General features: G+C 41.0%; 1 protein-coding gene across 4 annotated transcripts in view; it reads left to right on the top strand.

Annotated features, from left to right (window-relative positions):
* Positions 1–25,512, top strand: part of LOC110958292 (proprotein convertase subtilisin/kexin type 4-like) — a 230,409-nt gene that overhangs the window by 129,618 nt on the left and 75,279 nt on the right. For all 4 annotated transcript variants that reach the window (XM_051956576.1, XM_051956577.1, XM_051956574.1 and 1 more), the window contains 6 exons: positions 1,394–1,431; positions 2,148–2,227; positions 3,333–3,421; positions 7,943–8,115; positions 10,042–10,257; positions 10,876–10,979. In XM_051956576.1, coding sequence (XP_051812536.1) covers positions 1,394–1,431; positions 2,148–2,227; positions 3,333–3,421; positions 7,943–8,115; positions 10,042–10,257; positions 10,876–10,979 — 700 coding nt within the window. The remainder of the gene's footprint in view (positions 1–1,393; positions 1,432–2,147; positions 2,228–3,332; positions 3,422–7,942; positions 8,116–10,041; positions 10,258–10,875; positions 10,980–25,512) is intronic.

Here is a 25,512-nt window from a genome sequence, read left to right as displayed (position 1 = left end):
TGACAACCCGGAGCCACTGCCTGCATGGGACAAAGGCTGGCAGGTCCTGTGTGTGTGTGTGATTGAGAGACAGCGAGTGAGTGATGTGTGGCGGGGCAGGCGTGGCCCTCCTGGGGCCCTCATTCGTTTGTCTCTCGCTGAGACCACAGGAGCCCTGATGCAGCAGAGATGGGGGTGGTGGTGGTGGTGGTGGTGTTTGGGGTGAGGAAAGGGGGCGAGCAAACGGAGGGGGCAAGCCAAAGAGAGGCAACTAATGTGGAGAAGAAACAGGATGATACAAAGATGCAGGGAAAGGTACAGAATGTGAGGGGGATGAAATAAAAAATGAAAAAAACATGGCGTTATAAATTTCAGTGGATTTGCATGATTCTGTAGCCACACTTTTCATTCACTCATCCATTAGTCACGTGCTGAACCTTGCAGAGTGAAACATGAATCTTGACAAAACTTGATTTAAGAAAAAATAGACTTTGCAGCTACACTGTGGCAAATGAATTGAAGCAATTAGTAGAGCACTAGAAATTCACAGTTTTAATAACCTGTCGTGACTTGGAGCTGCGCTGCTCCTGTGGTTCCATGAAACGTAATAAAACGACAAGAACACTTAGGCATTACTGAGCACACAAAACATTAAAAGCGAACAATCGATCTCTTAAACCTGTTTGGTTTGACCAGCAAATGTCTCTTGGTTGCTCCTGTACAAACCTAAAATCAGCTATTCTAAGCACCTCCACTGCACAAAACTCACTCTTTTTCTATTTTTTTCCTTCTGCATTGTGGCCACGGAATGCTACACCCTCTTAATCTTTTTGTTAATACGGTCAGATGGGAAACATTTCGGGAACTTTTCTCAGGGTCACACTAAATTGTGTTCCCTGTCTTGCTCCCATGGGGTTGTGTTGTGTCCGCACACAGACGGAAACAATCTTAAATTCTCGGATGACTCGGTTGATGTCAAACTGCTTCATAGAAATGAGTCTAAACATGAGCGTGTGGTTTGAACAGAGAGCTTGTAGAAACCAGGAAAAGCTTCGCATCAGACCATCGCTTCAGGGCTAAAAGTGAAAACTGTGGAGCATCGGAAGCACCAGGTGCTTACGTATATTGATTGATTCAGAAACTGAACTTTGATCTTAGTACTGATGCAATATGCAGACACTGCAACAAAAATGGCATTTTCTGATTATATTGTATTTTTAAATGTCCTGCTTTTTTTCAGAAGCATCAGTGAACTATTTCATTGATTTGTTGGTGATTTTAATATGTGAAATAGGAATCACTGATGAGCAGCTGTCTCCTCTCACAGATGTTTCTTTTTAGCAGAAATATCACAAGGAAAGCTAAATTCATAACAGCAAATCTAACTTTTTCCTTTCTTTCCTTTCCATTTTAGGTGTCGATCACACAAACAAGGACCTGAAGAAGAACTTTGTGAGTAAACTTCAAATCATTTTGTCTTAAATGAATTTAAATGGATCTCAGAGATGCTCGTGGAACATTATTTTTAATTTCGTTGTCTTTCTATAAGATTACAGTTTGTAGTCTCACTGCTGTTTGGTTACATAAACCTATTTGGATTTTCATTCTACTGAAATCCGTGTATTGACTTTCTCTTAATCGCCTTACTAGTCTAAAACCCAGCACAATAAAAGTTGCATACAGTGATAAAACTGTTACACTGGCTAGCCATAAAGCATATGTGAAGTGGCAGTGTGGCTCGTGCCTTGTCATTTATAATCCTATAGGCAGTTTGAGGCATGCAGGCCAACTTGTACTTTGTCAGAGCAGATTGTCTGGCATGGATAAGCCTGGCTGCAGAGAGAGAGAGATACATAATTGCTCTTGTACAGTTTTGCTGCCAAGACATCCTCCTCCCGTTATGCCTATATACACTGGCAAACAAGTCATTCAAACATGTTCACTTTTATGAGACACACATAAACCACACGACACAGACAGAGGCCTCTCCTCAGTGACAGTGATCGCCGTCAGTCAGAAGAAATATGTTGACAGACTAATTCAAGTGGCCGTATCGAGAGTTTTTTCATGGGATTCCTTCATTTCCTGTCATGTCATTGTGCCGCTTTGTGCCAAGAGTTACGTTGTCTTACGCTGTGATCCATTTGTTTTCTGTCGGGCTGTTACAGGAGGTCCTCGCCAGTTTTGACCTGCGTGCGTCACACGGTCTGTCTCATGATCCCATGCCTGCCAGAAATTATGAGAACAGGTAATGGCGGTTGTCGTTTTGCTGTTTTCCTGTGAATTGATAGTTTTTATTTTGCCCTTCCAAAAACAAACATACAAGAGCAAAAGTGTAAGAAATGTATTAAACTGTGTATTTATCTGCTCTAATGTGAGATGCAAACATGAGACTTAAGCAGCCAAACCGGTTCATAAACTGAACACTTGTTCAGTTATCTACAACTAGTTACTCTGCCACGCAACACGGCGGAGTTATGTGACGATCAGCATACGTTTGTCCGTGCAAGACATTACTGAAAAACACACCAACGAATTTGGGTGAAATTTTCAGGGAAGGTCAGAAATGACACAAGGACCAAGTGATCAGATTTTGGCAGTGATGCAGCTTATAGTCTGGATCCACGGATTAGTTAAAGATTTCTGTATGATTGCCAGATAGCGGCACGGCGTCACTGTAACCATGACAACCAGTGAACACTACATCAGCTGCCTGCTGATGATCACATGATTGTGATCCTACTACAGATCCACCACTGAGGACTCGGTCAGAAATCAAACAACGACTGAGCAGCCTTGGTGGAGTGCTGCGTTCTCTGAGTGCTTTTCTTGTTATTTTAGTGGTTCAGAATTAATCATCACTGAATGGACGTGAAAACCCTGCTTTTGTCTATTTCTGTCTGAAATCAAGGATCCATTGTTTCAAAGTTCATGAAGAATTTTAAGTAGTAAAGCTGCTGTTACTATCAGAAACGTATCTGCTGTGTGACAACATAAAGTTTAACAGTCGCTCACAGTGTGATTTGAACATATAATGTCAAGGTCAGCGCTTAAAATTAGATTTACGGTTTTGAAATTTGGCTATAAATAAGCAGCATGTGTGTGGTATAAAGCTGAAAATATTGTGTTTTTAGTCTAGAAATCTGCAGCAAAATGCTTTTCTTGCTTTGATTTTCAGTTTCCAGTGTCTCTGGATGTGTACCACTCTCATAATCAGGATGTACTGTGTGTAATTATCTGTCCTGACTTAATTATGGTGTGTGCTCAGGTCAAAACATCCAAAAAAGAAAACTCTCATCTCTGCCTATTTAGTCTCAGTATGTGGCTAACAACTTATTCCCCCTCTGTTTCAGTCACGGCACCCATTGTGCAGGGGAAGTTGCCATGGAGGCCAACAACTCCTACTGCGGTGTGGGCATTGCCTTCAATGCCAGGATCGGAGGTGAGGAAAACAATGCAGCCTTATAGAGACAGTGGGAGGCAGCGCTTCGTGGGTGTACTGGCAAAGACTACGACATGGCATTAGAAGCATTTTCAAGAACACTTGTTATAATTCACTGATGCATTAATATTATTATACTCTATGCATTGCATGACAGTGCGCTGAAAAAGTAGTCCACTTTGTTTATGCTGTAATAAAGTGAGTGTAATCTGGATAGCGAAAGCCAAACATGGACATTGCCTTATATAATATAAAACTGTATTACAACAGTTTGTTATGGTCAACTGCATCAAAGGAAACAGCCTGTATCTATAAAATCAACAGGCTTACAGCAGAACTGCTTTAGATTTACAAGGTCTTACTGACTTTATTGGAAAACTGTTGAACAAAAAAGCAAATATATTAAAGAAACAATAAAAAATTTGAACTCATTTTTACTAGTTCAAAAAGAAAACACTGCCATGCCCACTGCAGCAGCTACTTTATCATGCAGATTTTATTTTAGAGCAACAAACCTGCATTTTACAGTCTGCTATGTCATTGTTAAATCAAAGGATTAATGTCATCTTTCATTTGGATGAAAATTAACCTTTTATGCATTGTTATCTGTAAGCATGAGCATTCTAAAATTTAGAAAAAACAATCATTGAAAATATACTCTACCAGTAAAAAGTTTGGACACACCTTCTCATTCAATGCTTTTTATTTATTTGTATTATTTTCTACATTGCAGATTAATACTGAATATTAACAATTTCTGTTTGCAGCATAATTCTTATGTATTCTTTTATAGTCAGTATTAATCTACAGTGTATAAAATGAATAAATAAAGTGCATTGAATGAGAAGACGTGAACAAACTTTTGACTGGTATTGTGTGTTCTGTGATTTGTCTTGTTTACTATGGTGGCAAACGATGGCAGAAAGCAGCTTCTTCAACTGTAGGGAGGTTTCATGGAGGATGAGAGCTCATATGTCTGTTAGAAAATCTTTAAGAAGGAGTTTTGGTTGTAGGCTGTAATCAGGAACATTTCTTGAAAAAGAAAGAACATATAATTTGTATGCACTTGCACATTTTGTACATTTTCTGTGTGTACGTAGCTTTTGGTTTGTGTAAATATGACACACAGCATAGTGATGGGCTGCCATGGAGCTGTGCTGACCCCCTTTAACGGCGCGTGTTTTTAGTGGGAGCTTCGGTAATGGCTTTTTTAGTGTTGGTTGTAACATTGGTGAGGGATGAATGAGCCGAATGCACAAGATAGCCCATTTTCTCTTATGAAATCAAAGACTTTTATAGGATATACTAAGAGTGCTATAACCCCAAGTTAATGAGGAGTATACGATATGTTTGAATAAGAAAATCTCCTGCTGCACTCAGATCTGAACACCTCAAATGCAATTTAGTACCGTGATGTCATGCACATGACACACGGGAAGAGGAATCCTTTGGCTGAACTCTGACATTTGAACTCTGCTCTGTGATCTTTCATCTCTGACCTTCACTCATCTGTCACCGGCTGATGAGAGCCTGTTTCTGAATTGGCAAAAAGGCTCATGAGGCAAGACCAGGAATCACTGTCCACAGTTAGTTTCAATTTCACCTTATTGGGTCTATTTTATCCTGACTCATAAACAGAGTCTGGCAGAAAAGAGATGAGGGGGTGAGACCCTCATGAAAGATGCATGTTGAACTACTGGGTGCTGCTGAGACCTCAGCTTCTGTCTGACACTCAGGGTTCCTGCCTCGGTGTTTTCTTTATAAATTTACTAGAAATTCATAGTAAATTTATCCAGTCTTCTTAGATGTTTCTAAGTGTATGCTGAATTATACTGAATGCATGTGTGACTGTCACTCAAAATTAGCTGTTTGTACTGGAAATAAATTAAATTGTTTTACGAGTGGTTCAAATAAGACAGTTAAAGAAGAAAAAGATGAACAGATAAAGACTGTTTTCTACAGAATAATGATGTTTGAAATATACATTACAAAAGAATGTTACTTGAAGATGCAATAGTAGATGCCTGATGAACTTTTTCTTTATGCCTACTTGTTTCTTAGTATGAAGCTGTATTTCCTTAGTTATGCTCCAGTTTGCTGTTTTCTCCTGCTCTGAGCATGTCATTGCTCAGCATAGACCATACACACATTTATAATAGAGTTTTCTTTCAGCTGACATGTGATCACACAGAAAGAAAAAGTTCTCCAGCAGTTGTGGCATTATTGCCCACCAAATGGAATGAAGAAGACGTGCTTCTTCCCAGCTCTGTAATCCGCAGCCGTCCTTTCCTTCCCTCTGGTTTCTCTTCACAGCCATCTGACGGCAGCACTTATCTGTTACATCTGCAGGCTTTAATTGGACTGATGTTGTGCACTGTCAAGCCACAATTACACACAGCGAATCTGCTGGTTACATTTTGTGCGACAATCTGCAGACCGCTCTCCTGAATATAACAACAGCAGGCTTTATGCACGTGTGGCTCTCGTTTTTATTAATTGTTGTTGTATCCGCTGTAAATCAACAGGTGTTGGACACTGACACACTGAAAGCAGCTCACACAGTTCCATGAACATTTACAGATTTGACATTTAGGATCAGGATGTTGGTAGTTTTCAGTCACTTCCATAATACTGAGTAACCAGGACAACGTAGATTTGCAATGCTTTTTTAGGAGGTTGGTCAATTTAAAGTTGTTTTTAGTTATTATACAGGTAATTCTGTCACTAGGATGACCAGCATGGTGTGGTAGAGTTCATTTGTTTTAAATCTTACTTCAGAAACCAAAGAATGTGATTTTAAAAAGTGTAATTTATTTGTGGATCATTTCCACCATCATATTTATGTCAAAATATAAAGATTAAAGAGGCAACCGTTCAATTCTTCAAAAGCAATTTCAGAAATGAATTAATACAACTTGATTGCACTTGACTGCGATCTGTGTCGCACTGCATGGCTCACAAAAATAGAGCCTTTCATTTCTTTTTTTATTCTTTTTGGAGGAAACTGTTTTCAGCAAATAGGTCTAAAAGCTGGTGTGACACTAATTGTGAAGTACTAAACAGCAGCCAGAGTTAGTGATTAACCGTAGTGATGCGTTTAGCTGCTAAGAGCTCCACAAAACAACACGACTGAGAATATGATGACGATTAGACTTGGGCATAAGATGCAATAAATATGAACATTGCTCTGCATATGCCGGATGTGTAAATAACCAGACGGTAGCAGGTTTGTCATGTAGCCCTAATATCCTCAGTTATAGCCAGGGCTGAAAAAATCAGTCGTTTACTCTAAACCACTGCAGATGATATGTTGTGATAGCTGGGTGTCTAGAAGCATAGCTGAGTGTATACATGATTCTCTGTTTCACCACCTCCTGCCTCGTTGTGGGTCAGAATCTTTGGATTAATCTTTCAAGAAAACTTCAACAACCAATTTTGACATGCTCCTTTTCACAAACTTTGCCCTGGAGTTGCCCTCAGAAACAGATAAAAACAGCCAATAGCCTCTGCAGCGTTGACACTGTTGGTGTTAACGGCATCTGGAGCACAAATTTCACCACTTTTGACTCGTATCTGCTTAGAGTTTATCGGTGGGGGTTTGGCAATAGCTGCTGCAGCTCAAACTTCGACCTCTTTTCACTAGTGGACGAACAAAACGTTGTATAATGTGAAGTAATCTGTACTTCCACCTGTGTATTATGTGGATACCGTGACACCTCTTAGGCTCCTCTGAGGTGAAAGGAAAAAAATACTTATATATCCCCCTCTGTCATCAACTGATTCCACATTATGGCATTTAGTGGAAACAGGCTGCTGCAGCAGAAGTACTGCGAGCAGCACTGGCTCTCCGTTTAATGATTGTATAATGTACGTGAGCATAATGAAATGATCATTTATAAGGTTCTTTTAACCATACGGGTTCTGTGAATTACTTTAATGCCCATTCAGACCAAAATGAACTAGTTTCAATTAACCTTTGATATTGCTAGTGCAATAATAAGCAATGGAGGAAAAGAATATAAATACAGCAAAGCCGATAGAGAGACATACAGTAAAGGAATTCACACAGTGAGAGAAAAACAGAGATACGGCGAAGAAGCAGGCCCAGCAACAGTCTGAGAAGAAAACAAGAAGGAGACAGACACTGATAAAATAGGCAGAAATAACACCCAACAACAGTGTAACAATGAGTAACAGGCAGAGCAAAACACAGAAGACAGCTGGAACACACTCTACTACAGTACAGGCCAGATGCTGTAAGTGTGCTTACAATATGTTTCTGATGCGTTTACACCTCGAGTGTTGTTCCACTGCTTCTTCTGCTTGGGATGTCACATTAACTTATGCAAAAATACACATCAGAATCTTTAGTTTTCTGCTTTGTGTAAATGTATCACACAGCAGCCCCAGAATGCAAAGTGCTCTTCCATGATGTTTTTGAAAAGTATGAAAAGTTTTGTTGCTCTTTTTTTCCACAAGCTGCCTCCAAACTCTGATCTCTGTGACCTTTTCAACGTCCAGGTATCCGCTTGTTGGATGGCTCTGTCACTGATGCCATGGAGGCCACGGCTCTGACCTTCAACAGCCACTTCATCGACATCTACGTCTGCAGTTGGGGCCCGAGGGACGACGGGGCCGAGATGGACGGGCCGCACAGCCTGACAGAGCGAGCCCTCCGGCTAGGAACTCACAAGGCACAGCTTTCATCTCCAAGTTCACACTGCTGTCTGTCAGATGTAAAGCCGACAGTCGCACTGTCAGTGGAGCTGAGATTGGAAGGACAAAATGTCGAATGTTCAGATTTCGTTGCCAGATCTGAATTCCCGTTTCCTGATTCATTAATAGCTTATATAATGCATGTTCATGACAAGTGGTATGTTAGGAGAGACTTTAGGAACTACATCGGCCCGTTTTCAGTCGTATAATTGAAGGTACAAAGTAATGACTGAGTAACTGAGTATCACTAAGCAGTCTCATGAACTGAATGAAAAACTTGAAGCCTCTTTGTGCAGTTGTGTTTGCTTTTTCACTGCCTCTAAAGAGAAGTGAAAAAGTCAAAATTGTCCAATAATGGATTTAAAAGCGGACGGCTCTCTGTCAGACATCATTTTACCACAGACAAACCACAACACAGAGTCATAGTGTTCTTCTTTGTGTTTGCTGAGAAGGAGAATGAAAATCCAGAGTGCCTGTCACCAAGGCAACAATCTATTGCGTCTTTTATGGTTACTAATTCAAAGTTTAGCCAGAAATATTTTTTTTTTTTTGCTCTTCATTCAACAGGAAATCCTCCTTATGATGCTCTTTTTAAGCTAATTTGGAAATTTAGCTACATAAAAGTTAGCTTTAATGAACAGTCAAAGAAATGTCCACTCCTTGACCTAATATTTATTCTCATGGCACAGCGCCTGCCTACTGAGCCGTGCCACAGTACGGCCATTTCACTGTTTTAGGCCATTAATCAACAGACAGGAGCAAAATTTACGCACTGAGATTAACTCTGTGATGATTTAAGAAGTGCCCCAGTTATGATCAGATAGTAAGAAGAGTTGATTCTTGACTGTATAATATTTTATTGTGTCTTAACTTTGAGCGCAGTTCCTCCAGTTCAACTGTAGTTAAGATTTTTAAGTTCCTTACCGGGTCCAAACCCAAAATGGGTTAAGTGGAGCACCCTAACAGCTTCAGGATTTAAAAATCAGATTGTATGTTCCTGCCACATTCCCTGTTTCTAGTTGGAGTTTAGATGAGGCCGTTTGTGTTCAGTCTTTCCACTTTCGTTTTGTCAGGTTTTTACATTCCTAAAATAGGCATAAACCTGCTGTCTGTCTCTGCTTTTTACCTTTTTAATTAGCTCAATTTTCAGTTGTGTAAGGTTATTTTTAAAGATCAAGTGACAATCAGAACAAAGAAATGTCTTCTTAGATAGGATAACATAAGATAATGTAAAACTTTATTAATCTCGAAAGAAATTCTTGTGCTGATATGCTCAGAAAAAACAATTACATAAGAAATTCAGTTCCTAAAAGTACAAAGTAAAAGATATAAGTACGATACATTACTGAAATGAAATGGGCTTAAACGTGGCTACAATAGAACATTAGAAGTAATGCTACTGAGGCATTAATACACATGGAAATGAAATATTGCACCTAAAGAATGAGGTGAAAAGTACAAGGAAATATTGCACACAATGTTGTACATAAAAGTGAAATATTGCACATTAAATACAAATGTTCCAAATGAAAATGTAATGCTACACATGATAATGAAATATCACACCTGAGAAATGAAAATATGAAATATTGAAATCAGCAAATCACATAAAAATAGCAAAATAAATATTTTTATTCAAAAACTGTTAGTAAAGATCAATGTTTCTGTCTTTAAGTGCATTGTAAGAACAATATACAGTATAATTGCCCAATGTCAATGCTTTCCTACAATACTCAATAGATTCTTGATTTATTTTTTATCCCATTCAGTTGCCTCATGTTGGTTCCTGGTGTAAATACATGTTGTTTATGAGTATGTGATGTCTAGAATGCGCTGCTGACCACCAAACGGTCTCTAATCCGCTTTTGTTCTTCGCTTTGACGTCCCTCTGTTTGTGTTTTCAGGGCCGGAGTGGGAAGGGCAGCGTCTTTGTGTGGGCGGCAGGTAATGGTGGAATGCAGCACGACCACTGCGGTGCAGACGGTTATGTTAACTCCATCTACAACGTTGCCATCGGCGCCGTCACTCAAACGGGGAAGCCCACCTACTTCAGTGAGCCCTGTCCCGGAGTGATGGCCGTCACTCTGACAGGGTCCAGCGTAGGAGGCCCGCTACCTTTGGTTAGTGTGTGCGCGAACCGCCTAACACATCTAACAACAGTGTTTATCATTAATGAGTGCGTTTGTGTGTGTGCCAGCAGCCCTGCTCTTTGGCTCCTGCGAGCTGCGTGGAGCCTGTTAAAGAGCAACCACTGGTGTGATATTTATAGAGGCCTGCCAAATGACCTAGGTGACTGCTGGGCACACACACATAGACACGCAGAAGCAAACGAGTGTTAATTGGAGGTAAAGCGTGGTTGTAGTGGCTGAGAAAGAGAGGAGGAAGCCGAGGTGTTGATGGCGGAGGTAACACTGAGAAGCCAAGAAGAAGCGCAGTGCCGGCGCCGAGGTTACAGACACAGAAAGGCCAATTTTATAAGTGTGATATCACCTTTGTCTGCTGGGATCCCTGCCCTCTTCTACCTCACATTAGGAGGTGGTGTAGCCAGACACAAGTTGTTTTTTTTAATTATCATTACTGTAAAATTGTGTCTATGTGTTCTGATGCAGCTGATACAGTAACCTTGTACATCGTGGGAGCACTGCTGTCTTGACTGAAGACTAGGAAAGCTTGCATGCACCCACCCTTCCACTGTATACACCGATATGACAGCTGTATTTGGTTTGTGGTTCCTCCAGGTGACTCTGACCAACATGGGTGACGGGTGTATCACACACTTTCCAGGAACATCCAGTGCTGCTCCCATCGCTGCAGGGATTCTGGCTCTGGCCTTAGAAGTAAAGTGAGTGTCTGTCTGTCCAGTAGTACTACACACTACTAATGTTAGACCTGCCGTCTGTCTGTCTGTCTGTCTGAGGGGCTCCAGTCTGTAACTTTGTGGTGTTTATCTTGATTTCTTGTCATAGCTGTGATGATTGATTGACTATTTTTTTTGCCAGTGACATTGTCATGTATTATATTTTCTTCTATTTAAGATGACTTCCTTATAAACTCCCAGATTGTATCCCACCTCACCACCTCTGTATATACTGGAGGTCATTTTCCCATCAGCTTTCTGACTGGTTACAATCTGCAAAATATGAAACCTCAGCTGTATTTATTGTGGAGGAGAAAGCTCTCTTTTCCTATTTTATGCAGGAAAGCAGGCGGAAAAGTTGGTCTGTCCGTCTCTTTGGTCAAAATATCTCACAAACTACTGGAAAGGTTGCTCTGACATTTGGTGAATCCTAATGACCCGAGTAATTCCGCTGAGCTTTCCTTTGGCACCACCGGCAGGTCAAAGTTTTCACTTGTCCGGTGACATATCTTGACATCTATGTGATGAATTAGCCCAACATTTTGAACAGACAGTCATTGTTACCCATCGATATTTTCTCATGACTTTGTTGACCCCTCTATCTTACCTCCAGGTCAAAATTTCCATTCATCCAATACCAATAAATGACTTTCTGTATTTCCTAAAGGCTAATTAGCAAATGTTAGCTTGCTATCACACCAAACTGAGATGGTCGTAGTGAACATGTTAGCAACTAAATGTACCTGTTTACAACCTCAGAGCGATGAAAGTCAGGTTGTAGTTTCATTTCATCAGCATTTTACTTCTTAAGAGGTGCTGTTGCAGTGAAACGTTGCTCCGTTGCTCCGTTGCTCCGTTGCTCCGTTGCTCTGTTGCTGGTAAAACAGGGCCTTCCTACAGTAAAGCAGTGGACCTTTGTGTAGGTCAGTTCCAGCAGATTGAATAGGCTTGTCTTTCACTCTGTTGATTGTTTTTGCAATCACACAGCAAAACATTTTATATAAAATGTGAAAAAAATCACATTTTCTGGAAGTTTCAGAATATTTCTGTGGTCTCCTCCTCAACAGTGCAAGAACTGAAAGTAAACCAGAGTTTTACATTTTTGCTCTACAAATGACTGACAATTACTTCTTTCTTTAGAGGATTAAAGATTAGTTTCCTGTCAGTTGTCTTCTCGACTAATGAAGTAACTGAGTATTTTAGACTAAAAAGTGACAGAAAACGACTGATTCTTCATTAAAATTCTGCACCTTGTGTCTCTGAGCCTTTCCCATCTTGTCTCTCCTCTCTTTTTCTCCTTCCCTCCATTTGTTTTTTCGTCACTCCTTTGGTGTAGATCATCATTTTCTCCTACCATTTTCTTTCTGTCTTTGTTTGAATCTGCAAATATATCTCCTCACTCTTTATTCCTTCTCTCCCTCCTTTGTCTTGTCTGCCACTTCCTACTATTTCCCAAGCCCCCTTTTTCCTCATCCCTCTTAACTCGCCAGCTGTCGGTGTGGCCTCGGGCCTGGTGTTTTGTGGTGGTATCAGTGGCGTCTACGCCTCCTTCATGTTATGGATGGTACTAGAGGCCGGCTTTACTGCTCCAGCTGTCATGCAGCAGCGTTCTCAGTCTCAGTCGCTTGGCTGTAAAATGGAGCGCGGGTCCCCTGGGCGAGGCGACTCCCAGGACATTACTGTTAAAGGCTTTGTCGTGACCCGCTGCTACTGACTAAACTATATATCACCTCTCTCGCTCAGACCGCCAGCATTCTGCTCACGTCTTTATGGAGCTGGCCTCTCTCTCTCTGTCTGTATATCTCTCTCCCTTTCTCTCTTTCTCACAATTGCTCATTCTGTTTCGCTCTTTCACACAAACACACACACTCATATATTCTGCCATAGTCTCTCCTACACATGCAAACCTGCAGCTTTTTCTTTCTCTTATTCCCATTCAGTAGAAACGACCTGCCTCACATGTAGCATCCACAACACCTAAGCACCGGTTCATACAGTGCATTTAAGAAATACTGAATAGCATGAAATATTATATGAACATTCACAGAGACCCTCTCCAAAAAAATTAGCTTTCGACCCATGTTGACATTCCTAAAATGAGTGCCAGGACTTCTGTTTGCCAATCTGTGGGTTGTGCCAGTGTATGATGCCAACAAAATGTTTCTAAAATTGTATTTTTTACTTTTTCTGACCAAACATTAAGATCGTAATTAACATTCATACTAAATAAATTCAGGTTAAAGGAGTAGTTTTCCAACCTGAAGGTTGAGTTTCAAGGAAAGATTTAATATCTGGAAGATTCAAGCATAATTCTTCATTACTTCAACCTGGCATGTTTCCCATTAGTATGGCTGTTGTGTCTCTATGGGTCATGTTAACTTTGCAAGCTTCACCTCTGTTGAAGAGATCTGGCGACACAAGGAGTCACACAGCATGCAAATGGGGTGTAACGTCCTGGAGCTTTTCAAAAACAATTAGCGGTTTTTACGTTTATCATTTTAAGCGTTTGTTGTTTTTGAATCTGACTGAAGGATTAACACAGAAATTATCCACATGGGGTCTGTTTTAGAAAGCAGGTTTAAGAAACTCTGAGTTGAATCACTCTGAGATGGGAAACTCTGAGTTTTTCCTTTAAGAACAACTGAAGTTTAACCAGCACTGGGTGGGTAATGAAAAAAACCTCATGGAGCTTCGATCCTAAGATAAATAAAGAGGTACCCTCCATTTTCATCCAGTGGGATTAGAATATAAATGTGAGCCATTTCAGACGAACAAGGCTGGAGAAAGGAGTAAGCTAATGCTGTTCCATGTTATTAACTGCAGTCCACTCATTCATCGTTTATCTGACGTGAATTTTCCTGACACTAAAGCTAAAATCCTGCAGGAGCTGCTATATGTTAGATTTGATTTTAAGTTTATTTCTTCAGCTGTAAGCTAATGGAGACAGATTGCAGGTGACATCAGCTGATAATGAAAATATGAACCAGATAATACGTACGGACCTGTGAATGTAAAGACAGTCAGTGGTAAATGTGCTATGATAGGAATGGTCCATCAGTACGATCAGTCACAAGATGATAAATAATTATTTATTGATCAGTGTGTCTAAAGCTTCATCAGTCGTATTTATTTAAGCAGTGATTAGGTCACTACAGTAATATAGAGTAAATTTTTCCGTGCAGGGAAACTAGTTGACAACCTGACATCTGCCTTTAGGTCCACAGAGCCACAGACCGACCATACTTAGATTTTATTCTGCACTGAGGATGAATCGAATGCCTACAGATTACTGTCTCTGTCATTACATTGATGACAGATTGCTCATGAAAGCCATCATCTTAAAGGTAGTCCTTGGTAGGGCTGAACAGTTCTGTTTAAATCACAATTGCAACTTGAAACAATGCAAGTAGCAATTTACTAGCCTAGCCGCGCTAGACCCATGTTCTGAAGGCGCAAGGGTCTAGGTACGCTTGACAGGGAGGGAGGCGGGCTAAAAGGTTGTCTATCAAATCACTCTGCAGCAATTGGGTAGGTTTACAACCAATCAGCGCAACGAATAGGCTCCTAGAGCGCCGGAAATCAGAGGATGCGGGAGTTCAGTGAAGCCTTATTTATACAGTCAATGGGTGAAGCTCAAGTATATTACAGACATGTTAACAGAAAGATTATTCAGAGTCGGTGCTAATGGATCTCAACGACTGTTGTCGTTTTTGTTGTCGACCCTGGAAGAGAATTAAATTCGTTGCCGTGGGTTGTCTAGCGTGGCTAGGCTAGTTGTTTCTGGATGTTTCTGTCAGAATCGTCGCGCCTCTGTCGTCACTTAGTTACGCCCGCCTTCTGACTCTACACTTCATGGTGATTCGTCCGGCCAGTTTTAGAAAAACTAAAACTGGCCGGACGAATCACCATGAAGTGTAGAGTCAGAAGGCGGGCATAACTAAGTGACGACCTCCAACCTCGAGCCTTATGGAGGGTAACTAGACCCACCCTGGCAGAGAATTAAATTCGTTGCCGTGGGTTGTCTAGCGCGGCTAGGCTAGCAATTTACCATATATGCCTTACAGTGTTTCTGATCCAGATTGATATCAAGAGCATGAATGAGGAAATTAAGCACCATGTCAGCCAGCTATCTCAGGCTCAGCATGCAGGCAGGAGTCCGAGAGAAATCAGAGTTTGTTCAAGAAAACCTGCCATGAGTTAGGTTAGATTTACAGAGTCACGCACCGTGGTATTACCATGGTAACAAAGTTTGAATTACCCTTTCTCTGGAACAGAAAAGCCAGAATTTCTGTTATCTCAGGGTTAACAAACTCAGAGTTTTCATTAAGAAGCGGCTTTCTGGAACACAGACTTGAATGAGCTTTGACAATAACCTTAATATTATCCATATCAATCACATATCGTCATTTTAAAGCTCTCTATTTGCACATATATGCAGCACCACTGCAGGAAAACCTTCACATCTTGTATGACGGGAAGTCTTCTACTGGGAATAGGGTTGTCTGTGTTTTCAGAATAGCCTGCAGTGTGTTTCTGCTCTACCAGTGTCCGGGTGTCACTGTCTATCTGTCTCTCTGACACTATTTTGGCCTGTCTGTCTGTGTTTCCATCTGCCTCCATCCATCCACCCTGACGCCTGTCCAACAAACCATCAGGGTAAATCAATTCTTCACTCATCCTATTCGTCAGTCTTTCTGTCTCTGACTGTTTGTTTGTTCACTTTATCACCGTGTCACCCTCTCTGTCACTTTATCTCTGTTTCTCTTCATCCATTCGTCAGTCTGTCGGTCCAAAAGGAGCTGAGCATTTGGCTTTGCTGTGGCCCTACCTCACGCTTTTGCAGCCACAGTTGTCCACCTTTCTTTCCATGTTCTTTCAGTGAAATTTCAGTCTGCTCTTTAACTCCTGTCACTCTCTTCTTTGATCAAATCGGCTTTCATTCAATCAAACAGTCGAAGTAAAAAATCCGCTTTTTTCACTTAAGTTCATCTATTCCTGCTCTCGTACTTCATGCAGACATCATGCAGAGTATAGTGTCGTTTATAATATTTAAAGTAAATGAATGATGTTTGTCTAAAAAAAATGTGTATGAAATGTTTCAAAGCCATGATTTATATTTAGAAAACATAAAGGTGCTGTATCACTTCAATGTTTACTTGCACTTTAAACAAATTAAGGTTAAAAGTCAGAACATCTTTCATTATTGAGATTCAAAGAAGTTTTCTTTTTATTTCTTAAAACTTTGCATGTCTGGTGTAGTGAAGTATTTTGCTATATGCTATAATGTGATACTCTTCTTTGCTGCAGGGGTTGTGCTGCTCTAGCTTTGTCTTTAAAATACCCTAAAGATGCTCTGTTGGATTTAAGTCAGGCGACATACTTGGCCAGGTCATAGTTTTTTTTGCTTTTTTTTCTTCTTTTCAAACTGTTGTGTGATTTTGGCAGTGTGCTTTGGATCATTCTCATGCTGGAATATTCTTCTTCTGCCAAGCTTCTGGAGGCTGGAGACTGGAGTCATCTCGTCAGCCAGTAATTTGGTATATCCACAGGCATTCATTGTGCCATCTATAAAAGTCATCTCTCCAACACTTTATGCTGCACCCAGTCTAAACAAATCTATTTTCACCATCCTTTGACAAAATAATGCACTCCCAGCATTCATCAGGCTTCTTTTGTGTTCTTTAGCTAAGTTTAATCTGGCAGCTTTGTGCCGAAGAGCAACTCAGGGTTTTTATTCTTGGTTGCCGTCCATTGAGGTTGATGTTATGCAATATTATTCACACCGTCCGAGCTCTCACAGAAACTTGCCTGTCTGTTTTTTCAGATCCAGATTATGTAGGTAGCACACTGTCCATGGCATCATTCTCGGAGGAAAGCCCCTGCGGCTCTGATTATTGGTATAAAGGATAGTTCTGTACCTCCTAAATTGTGCTGCAACTGTGTTTTAACTGATTTGTCTATGTCTTTTTGTGTCCTTTTCTATCTTTAGCAGATAAAAAACAGCTTATTGGGCCAAAACTGATAAAGTTCTGAAGCTCACAGGTGGTCTTAGACACATGGTTTTGTAACGAGGCTGATCAGAAATCAGAAATCAATTTTGCTTCAGTGATTACAGCTTTTCGAACTTGTGTATTAGTGATTACAGGTGTATTCACTTTTGTTGCACTGAGTTTCTACTTTGAGGCCTGTATTTTCACAATAGTCCTTCTGAAGTATTTGGTTTTGATTGATCACAAGAGGAAGTACTGTCGACCTAGAAATAAGACCAAAAATACCGAGAGGTTATACAGTTGTGAAACATTTGGCATTTAAGTGAAACTGCACAGGGGTGTAATCATTTCTGCTGTACGCTGCAGTTGCAAACAGAAACTAGGTATGATGATGTACTCACAGCTGTACACTTCTGATCAAATCACCCAAGAAGTATGTTAATGCCAGCTGTGAACAGAGACTAAAATTTTCCATAGTAATCAATTCTCCTTCTGCTCGAGTTTCTTTCTTTCTGTCTGTGTCCATTGAGTCAGCAGGAGGAAGAGTGTATGTAACATGCTCTGTGGGGAGTTAAGGAGTAATCAGCCGGTATTCTCACTGGGGCGCATACATGGAAAAGTGAATCCACTCCCTCTAATTGGTCTTAACTCAACCACTATGCACAGACACACACACACACACACATGCACACACACACACACACACATGTTTGTTTTTCTATACCGGTGGGGACTTACCATTGACTCCCATTCATATCTAACTCCTAACCCTTACCCTAACCCTAACCTTAACCAACACCAAATCAATGCCTAACCCTAAACAAACGTTTTTGCACTTTTACATTTTTTATTAACAACAACATGGCCAAGAAAACGGTGTTGCCACCCGTGGGGACCTCATTTTAGGTCCCCACCGTAAGACAAGTCCCCACCTTTACAGCAAATAGTCAGGTCAAAGTCCCCACCGGTATAGCAGAAACAAGTACACACACACACACACACACACACACACACACACACACACACACACACACACACACACACACACACACACATGTTTGTTTTTCTATACCGGTGGGGACTTACCATTGACTCCCATTCATATCTAACTCCTAACCCTTACCCTAACCCTAACCTTAACCATCACCAAATCAATGCCTAACCCTAAACAAACGTTTTTGCACTTTTACATTTTTTATTAACAACAATATGGCCAAGAAAACGGTGTTGCCACCCGTGGGGACCTCATTTTAGGTCCCCACCGTAAGACAAGTCCCCACCTTTATAGCAAATAGTCAGGTCAAAGTCCCCACCTGTATAGCAGAAACAAGTACACATACACACGCACGCACGCACGCACACACACACACACACACACACTGTGTTTTTCTATCATTGTGGGGACATACCATTGACTCCCATTAAGTCAATGGGAGTTATCTATTATCTAACCCATAACCCTAACCCTAACCTTCACCAAAACAATGCCTAAACCCTAAAGAAACGTTATTGCACTTTTACATTTTTCAGTAACAACAACATGACCAAGAAAATACTGTTGCCACCTGTGGGGACCTCATTTTAGGTTCCCACCGGGAGACGAGTCCCCACCTATGTCAGGTTTAAGTCCCCACCAGGTCCCCACAGGTATAGATAAACACGTACACACACACACACACACACACACACACACACACACACACACACACACACACACACACACACACACACACACACACACACACAGGGATGTCTCCTGTGCTGATGCTTGTCATGGAAGGTTACAAATATGACCTCTCACCAATGCATACACACCAGGGGTGCTTAGAAAGACTTATGTGTGAGGATCTTGCTGATACACACATATTATAATATCTATTTTATTAACAGGCCTGCAAAACTGTCTACAATTACAGGCCACGCTTTTTCACCTCAGATAATGTAGCTACCTAATATCTGGGTGTCGAGGGATTCAGAAAAAAGACACAGACGACAGGCAGGTTGTGGGAAAAAAATTGATAAATTTAAGCTGAACTGAACTGAAGTTATTTAGTAAAATGTGGGGAGCAAACACAAGATGGGCTCGAGAATCCAGGGAAAATACAAGGTCCATAAAAACTAATTAAAAAAGAAAAGAATGGAAAACAGTAGAAAAACTTAAACATACATAAACCAAAGGTGCATGTGGGACATGAGGAAAGAAAACAGGTAGGCAAACACGTGGCGACGGAACATGGGACTAAAAACTACAATCATAAACCGGGCACAGACGAGGGGAATCAGGCAGGAGAGCATCAGCGTAGCAGACAGGAGGAGAACAGGCAGGTAATCCAGCAGGTAAAGCAGGGCTACAAGCAGGAGACAAAACAGAATGGACTGGCAAAGACAGAGGGAAAGACAAGAATATTAATAGAATCTGAACTGATCGGGGAGACAGGACACAGGTGACTACAAAAGACAGGTGAAACTCATCTGAGCAACCAAAAGAGGAGGGAAAAACTGACAAAGGGCAGAAGTAAAAACACACAGAACACACAGAGAAAGATGGTTTCAAAATAAAACAGAGTAACTGAAAGGATGTGAGACAGACAAACAGAGGGACACAAACAAGACAACACAGGAGACAGAAAATGAAAAGAGACCTGAATGAATCAAACAAAACAAAACCCAGTGCTTTAGATGTTTCTGCCGGTATGTGTGTCTACATGTACTCATTAAGCAGAAATCAGTGGAGTGTGTTTAAAGGAGATTGCAGCCATGCAGTTATTGGACTTTGCCTAATTGATAAACCCATTAGTAACACTTGTTCAGATAACATGGGAGGAATCTCAGTCAGCTCACAGTCACTCCAAATGGGTTCACTTAGGCTTAGAGTGCAGCACATTAAGAGAAGATTACAGAGAGTCGCGGAGCTTCTTGCCAGTCCACGCCTCACTACTGTGAGATTAATAACTAGGGATAGCAGCAGAGGTAGCATTGGACTCTGACACTTCACAGGGTGCAGACACTATACGTGCAGTTTTGCAGTAGTTGGTATTCTTTGTCTCTGTGTTTGTATGTTTCTCTATATGCATCTACATGTGTTTCTGTGTTGTTATGACACACAGGGCTGTGCTCCTGATGGTGTAAATGTGTGTATGTGCACGTGTGTGTGTCCAGTTTTGCTCCTACGATGTGTTTGTCTCCGTATGTGGGTGGATCTGTGCCTCTCTGTAGATGTACATCCACATGTGTGTTAGTTTCTCTGCCTTTCAACTAAAGCCGCGATGCTGCTTGGCAAACTTTAATGCGAAGTGTCCAAGCAGAAGATGTGCTGCCTGGGATAAGACAGTGGGGTTTAAACTGCTGCTTGTCTTGTACCAGCACATTATACCCTGCTGACTAACAAGCTCGACTGTTAGTGATTTCTCCTTGAGTTACTGTTAAAATAGAAAGAAAAGAACAAGAAAATTGGAAGTGCAGAGCTTCAGTAAAGCAAGCATCAGGGTGAATGTAAATGCCTCAATCTCTCCTGGCTGCAAAACGTCCGCGATGCAGGAAAGAGTGAAGCTTTGAGGCGAAACTGGTAATAGTTAATATTTGACTGCTCCTTATAGTTTAAATTGAACATCCATCCATTATCTATACACCGCGTAATCCTGGTGTATATCTGTATATCCTACAGACTCCTTAAGTCACATTTAAGAACCCTTTAGGGATTTTTACTCAAAGAAATTCAAAGATTTAGAAACTTAAATGAGAAAACTGGGCAACATTCTGGTGTCATTCTACTAATGTTAGTCCCCCAAAAAATACACAATATTAATATTAAATTCCCTGTATCTAAAATCCATCCATCCATCCTATAGTTAAGTATTAAGTGGTGTATAGCTATACACCACTTAATATTACAAATACTTGATGTTTCTACCCTTTTCTGTTTTCACTCATGTTTAGCCATGTTAACACGGTGGTTCTACGGATGGCGATGTTAGTCTGATTATCCGTCTACCATTTTGGTCTGCAGATGTTTTGGTTTGTGGTAGTGTGCAGTAGTTTTAAAGGTTTCATAATTTCGGTGCACATCAGAGTATCTCAACAGTTACTGAATGGATTGCCATGACATGTCTTGGGGTAATTTATCTATTATGGGATAGATTGCCAAATTTGGTACATGCTTCCATATCATCTATGAAACTTTTTCAGGTTGTCTCACTTGAATTTTGTTTTCAGTGGTAATTAATAAATGCTAACATGCTAATGCACAAAAAAGTGAAGATGGCAAAATTTGTAATCGCTCAACATCAGCATGTTTGCATTCTCATCATGCCACTGCCAGATTGAGCTGAAAGCACAACTGCACAAGCTCAGAGAGTTACTAGCATGGCCAGAAACTGTCGTTAAGTTAAAGCTAATGATAGCACGTTTTATGTGTAAATGTTGTAAATTGGACATGCTAACACCAAAAAATGACAAATACTTTATGTTTATTTAGATATACTTTTTAACCATTTTCTAAAACTGTTTGTCATCAGAAGTAAATCAAAATACTCCAATTAGATTCAGTTCTATTTTCCCCTGTACACACTAAGTGCGTTAGAGTCTCTTTACTTTTCCAGTCAATGAAAACAGAATAAGTAGTAGACCAATGGAGTCATGACAAAGAGAGGCATGTAAATATCAATATACAAAATGTAAAGCAGCTTTAACATGTAAAAGTGTCATGAAGTGAATAAAAAGGTTAAATTTTTGTGTAATTCAGTCCAAATAATATAGATAGGTCATGCTACCAGTCTGTGCTCAGACTAACAGAACCATCCTGAACATCACAGGCAGACAACACCGGCTCGATGATGTCGAATTTCTAAAAGGTAATTTTTGGAAAACCGATAACATGCTCCTTTCTCAGTGCCAAATATCTTCACTCATCTTCACAGCTTAGCATTTGCAAACATATAGTATTTTGTGGTACAGAGAATTATGTGGCTTGTGCTCCCTGCAGAATTTCATTTTCGATGGTTGTTTACCGGGAAAAAATGTGGAGAGTGATGCTTCTAAATGATCGAGAGCTGACAGTGTTTTCCTTTGGGTCCTGATCTCTCTCTCTTTCTTCACCCCTCCATCTTTCTGTCTCCTCGATTGCCCGTCTTTGGCGTTCTCTCCCCTGGGCTGGACACTTTGTCCTAACGCTCCCTGTCTCCTTCTCCTCATGCCATTCCTCCTCCTCCTCCTCCTCCTCCTCCTCTCTGCCTGGGCCCACTGTGAGTGATAAATTATTCGTGGGCATGCTCGGAGGGCCCAGGGCTGCTCATTCCTGCACACAGAGGACTAGCATTGATCCAGCCTGTGGTTCAACTTAATTGGAAACCCAGTTACACCAGCTACAGACACACTCCCACACAAACACAGAGCACACACACACACACACACACACACACACACACACACACATTTCCAGACACGACATGTCGGGTAGAGCCACATTAATACACACATATGCACCACTGTACTGTACAGTAATACACCCGTGTATAGGTGCGTGGTTATTACAAATGTCAACATAATCACACAATACACACAGACACACACGTGCAATCCCCACATGCATTCATGCATTAAAGTATTACAGAATTAACATCTGCCTAAGTATCAGCTACAGTATGTATGTTTTACTGCTGCTGTACGCACACACACGGGAAGAAATTCATACAAGTGATGGACACAAACCTACACATACACACACACACACACACACACACACACACACACACACACACACACACACACACACACACACACACACACACACACACACACATGCAGTTTATAGTCACTAAGCCTGCATTCTAAGCAGCACTAAAGAGGAGTAACAGTCCACAGTGGAGCAATATGGAGGCCCAGGTTTATCGATTGGATTGAGACACTGACTATCATACAGCTAATAGATTACATCAGACACATCGGAGCAGCCCAGTCAATGAGGCCTGATCCTATTAACTGGGGATTTGTAAACAGTTGTGTGCTCACTGTGACGGCTGCTGTGCTGCTTTGTGAGCCTTAGCGAGGAGATGGCGGCTATAAGGGTCTGGAGGATGCTCATATACGGTTGTACTCTGTCCCTGCAGACCAGCGAGCAGTTCTCAGTTCTGTTCTCGGTGTTGCTGTGTCTCCTTCAAAAGATGACTTTGTCTGCAGTTGTAATTTTACAGTAATGGAACAGACTTCTACAGCACGGGCCAATCCATGACAGGAAACAGGATTTAAATGTTTGAGTCATGTCATCGTGCGTGAGCTTTCGCTTGTCGTTCATAAGTGTCGCAGGAAGACATCGGTCCAGCATTCTGTTAGGAACATTTCAGGTTAAAGGTTTAAAGTGAAACCAGCGTCTGAAAAAGAGAACTTTTAGGGATCAGGTCATTTCACCGGAATCAGGAGGCAGCTAATCCACAAAAGATTGATGTCCTTGTGGCAGGAACTGAAGGTATAAATGCAATTCTTCAATAAAGTGTGTTAACTCAAGCTTTTATGCTTTGTTAGCAATACAATAGTTTCTTGATTGAAAACAGGTTCGTGCTACTTTAACTTTCGTTCTTCCCCAGCAGTAGTCATTACAGGTTTCCACTTTACCCCGTATTGCAGGAATTCATGAATGGTGATCTGTTGGTCAGACATGCTCTCCATTCCTAGCTAGTGATGGCTGCTCACGTTTATTGGGCTGAACATATCTACAGTAAAATATTTTCACTATTTCTATCACTCTGGTGAACAGTAGTCGTGTTGATGTTATCAGGTTGGTAGAGAAATTGCATTTTTAAAGCACATGACCTACTAAAACCTCCAACGGCTTCTCAAAGAGTCGCCTGGCACTCGGTCATCTCTCTGGAGCGTCACGTATTTCAGCTTTAAGACATTTTTAACACCAATGCTTTGTTTTTAATGTAACTCTCAATGTGAGATCAGCAGCAGATGTAAAGCAGGGCTTGCCACCAAGAATGGGAATATATTTAAAGGGGTCTAGATACATGTAGCATGTCATAAATAATTAGTAGATTTGCTAAGGAGATACTGACTGCAGTAAATAACAGCCAAGCCTGGAAATCATCTTCAAGGATTCTTCTGTGATTCACATTGTTTGTCTTGAATAGTTTTTTTTTCTTTTTGCTTTCCAACAACCAAACCAAATCCAACAGCAGAAGGAAACACACGCTTTAGCCCTGATACAAAGAGCTGTTACAGAAAAAAGTGCCACCTCTATGTGAAAGAAACCTCACGAGTTAACAGCTCAGTTCATCTTAAGTCCATTACAGCATAAGCAATACTTCTGTTTAAGCAGCACGATGGTGGATGCTGGTCGTGGGGTTTTTCAGATTAATTTCGTGGCCTAAACCTATTCACATGTCCCTTCAGGGGCTGCACGGCAAAGACGAGTGAAAACACTGCGAGAAAGAAAAAGAGAGAGTGAGAAAGAGAGAGAGATAGCAGCACTGTGTTCTCCGCCAACAGTGTGTTTTTAAGAGCAAAACGACTTTTCCAAAATAAATAGATCTGTGTCGCGGACTGCTAGGAGAGAGAAAAGCCCTCGGTTCAATAATTAATTCCCGAGTCGAGGGTTTTGGAGAGCCGCTGATTGGGCTGATTTTTTTTTTATTCTGTTATGATACAAAGGAGGCCGTTTGAAGTAATTTGTCCCAGAGAGAGCGGCTTGGAATACCATACATGCTTTGATTTAGCAAAGCAAATTTAATTTTGTTTGCTTTATGCAAACCAGTCGGGGCCGCGGGGCTTTCTCTGATTCCACCAGAGGGGTGATGGTGGTGGTGCTGCTGATGATAGAGGTGGGGGGGTGCACACAACAGAATCACGCTGCTGCTGCTAATATATAATACAGAACGCACACAGATGCATGCAGTGAGCAGCAACAGTTCAAAAGTACAAAGCTTATTCCCCCCTACACACACACACACACACACACACACACACACACACTCCAATCCCTTTGAAATCAAAGCTTAAAATAATTGTTTGTGCGTTGTGTTTTGTTTCATTCTATCCGTCTATTATTAGTGTTACTGGTATTATTCCTATCATGTTGTTTTAGCTGCCTGTTCGCGCTGCTTGCCGGGGTTTTGTTTTATGCCGCTAATGAAAGCTTCTCTCCTCGCTTTTGTTCTGCTTCATTTTTTCAAATACGTGAATGGAATACATCTGTTTATATCTGCGCCTGATATTTCCCGAGATGTCTAACACCCAACACCACAATAATGAAGAGGCTACTTGTATTTTTTCTTTCTTTTCTTCACATCTGTACGCTGAGTTTTACCATAGAGTAAAACTGAGAATGTACCTGAACATGAAGCTGAAATCACGCTTGATGTGTTGCAGTTATGTCACTAATGATGGGAAAAATTAAGCCTAACTGTGTAGTGCACCGTTAATTACCTTCATTCTGTCCTTCTGTACTGAAGAAATGACTGTCTGTGTACAGATGTTGAGGCAGACAGCAGAAATGGGAAAAAAAAAAGCTGTTCAGAATGGGTGGCCAAGCGGTT

The sequence above is a fragment of the Acanthochromis polyacanthus genome, chromosome 12, assembly GCF_021347895.1.
Source record: "Acanthochromis polyacanthus isolate Apoly-LR-REF ecotype Palm Island chromosome 12, KAUST_Apoly_ChrSc, whole genome shotgun sequence".
Taxonomy (NCBI): domain Eukaryota; kingdom Metazoa; phylum Chordata; class Actinopteri; family Pomacentridae; genus Acanthochromis; species Acanthochromis polyacanthus.
This window is presented reverse-complemented; position numbering and strand designations above follow the sequence as displayed.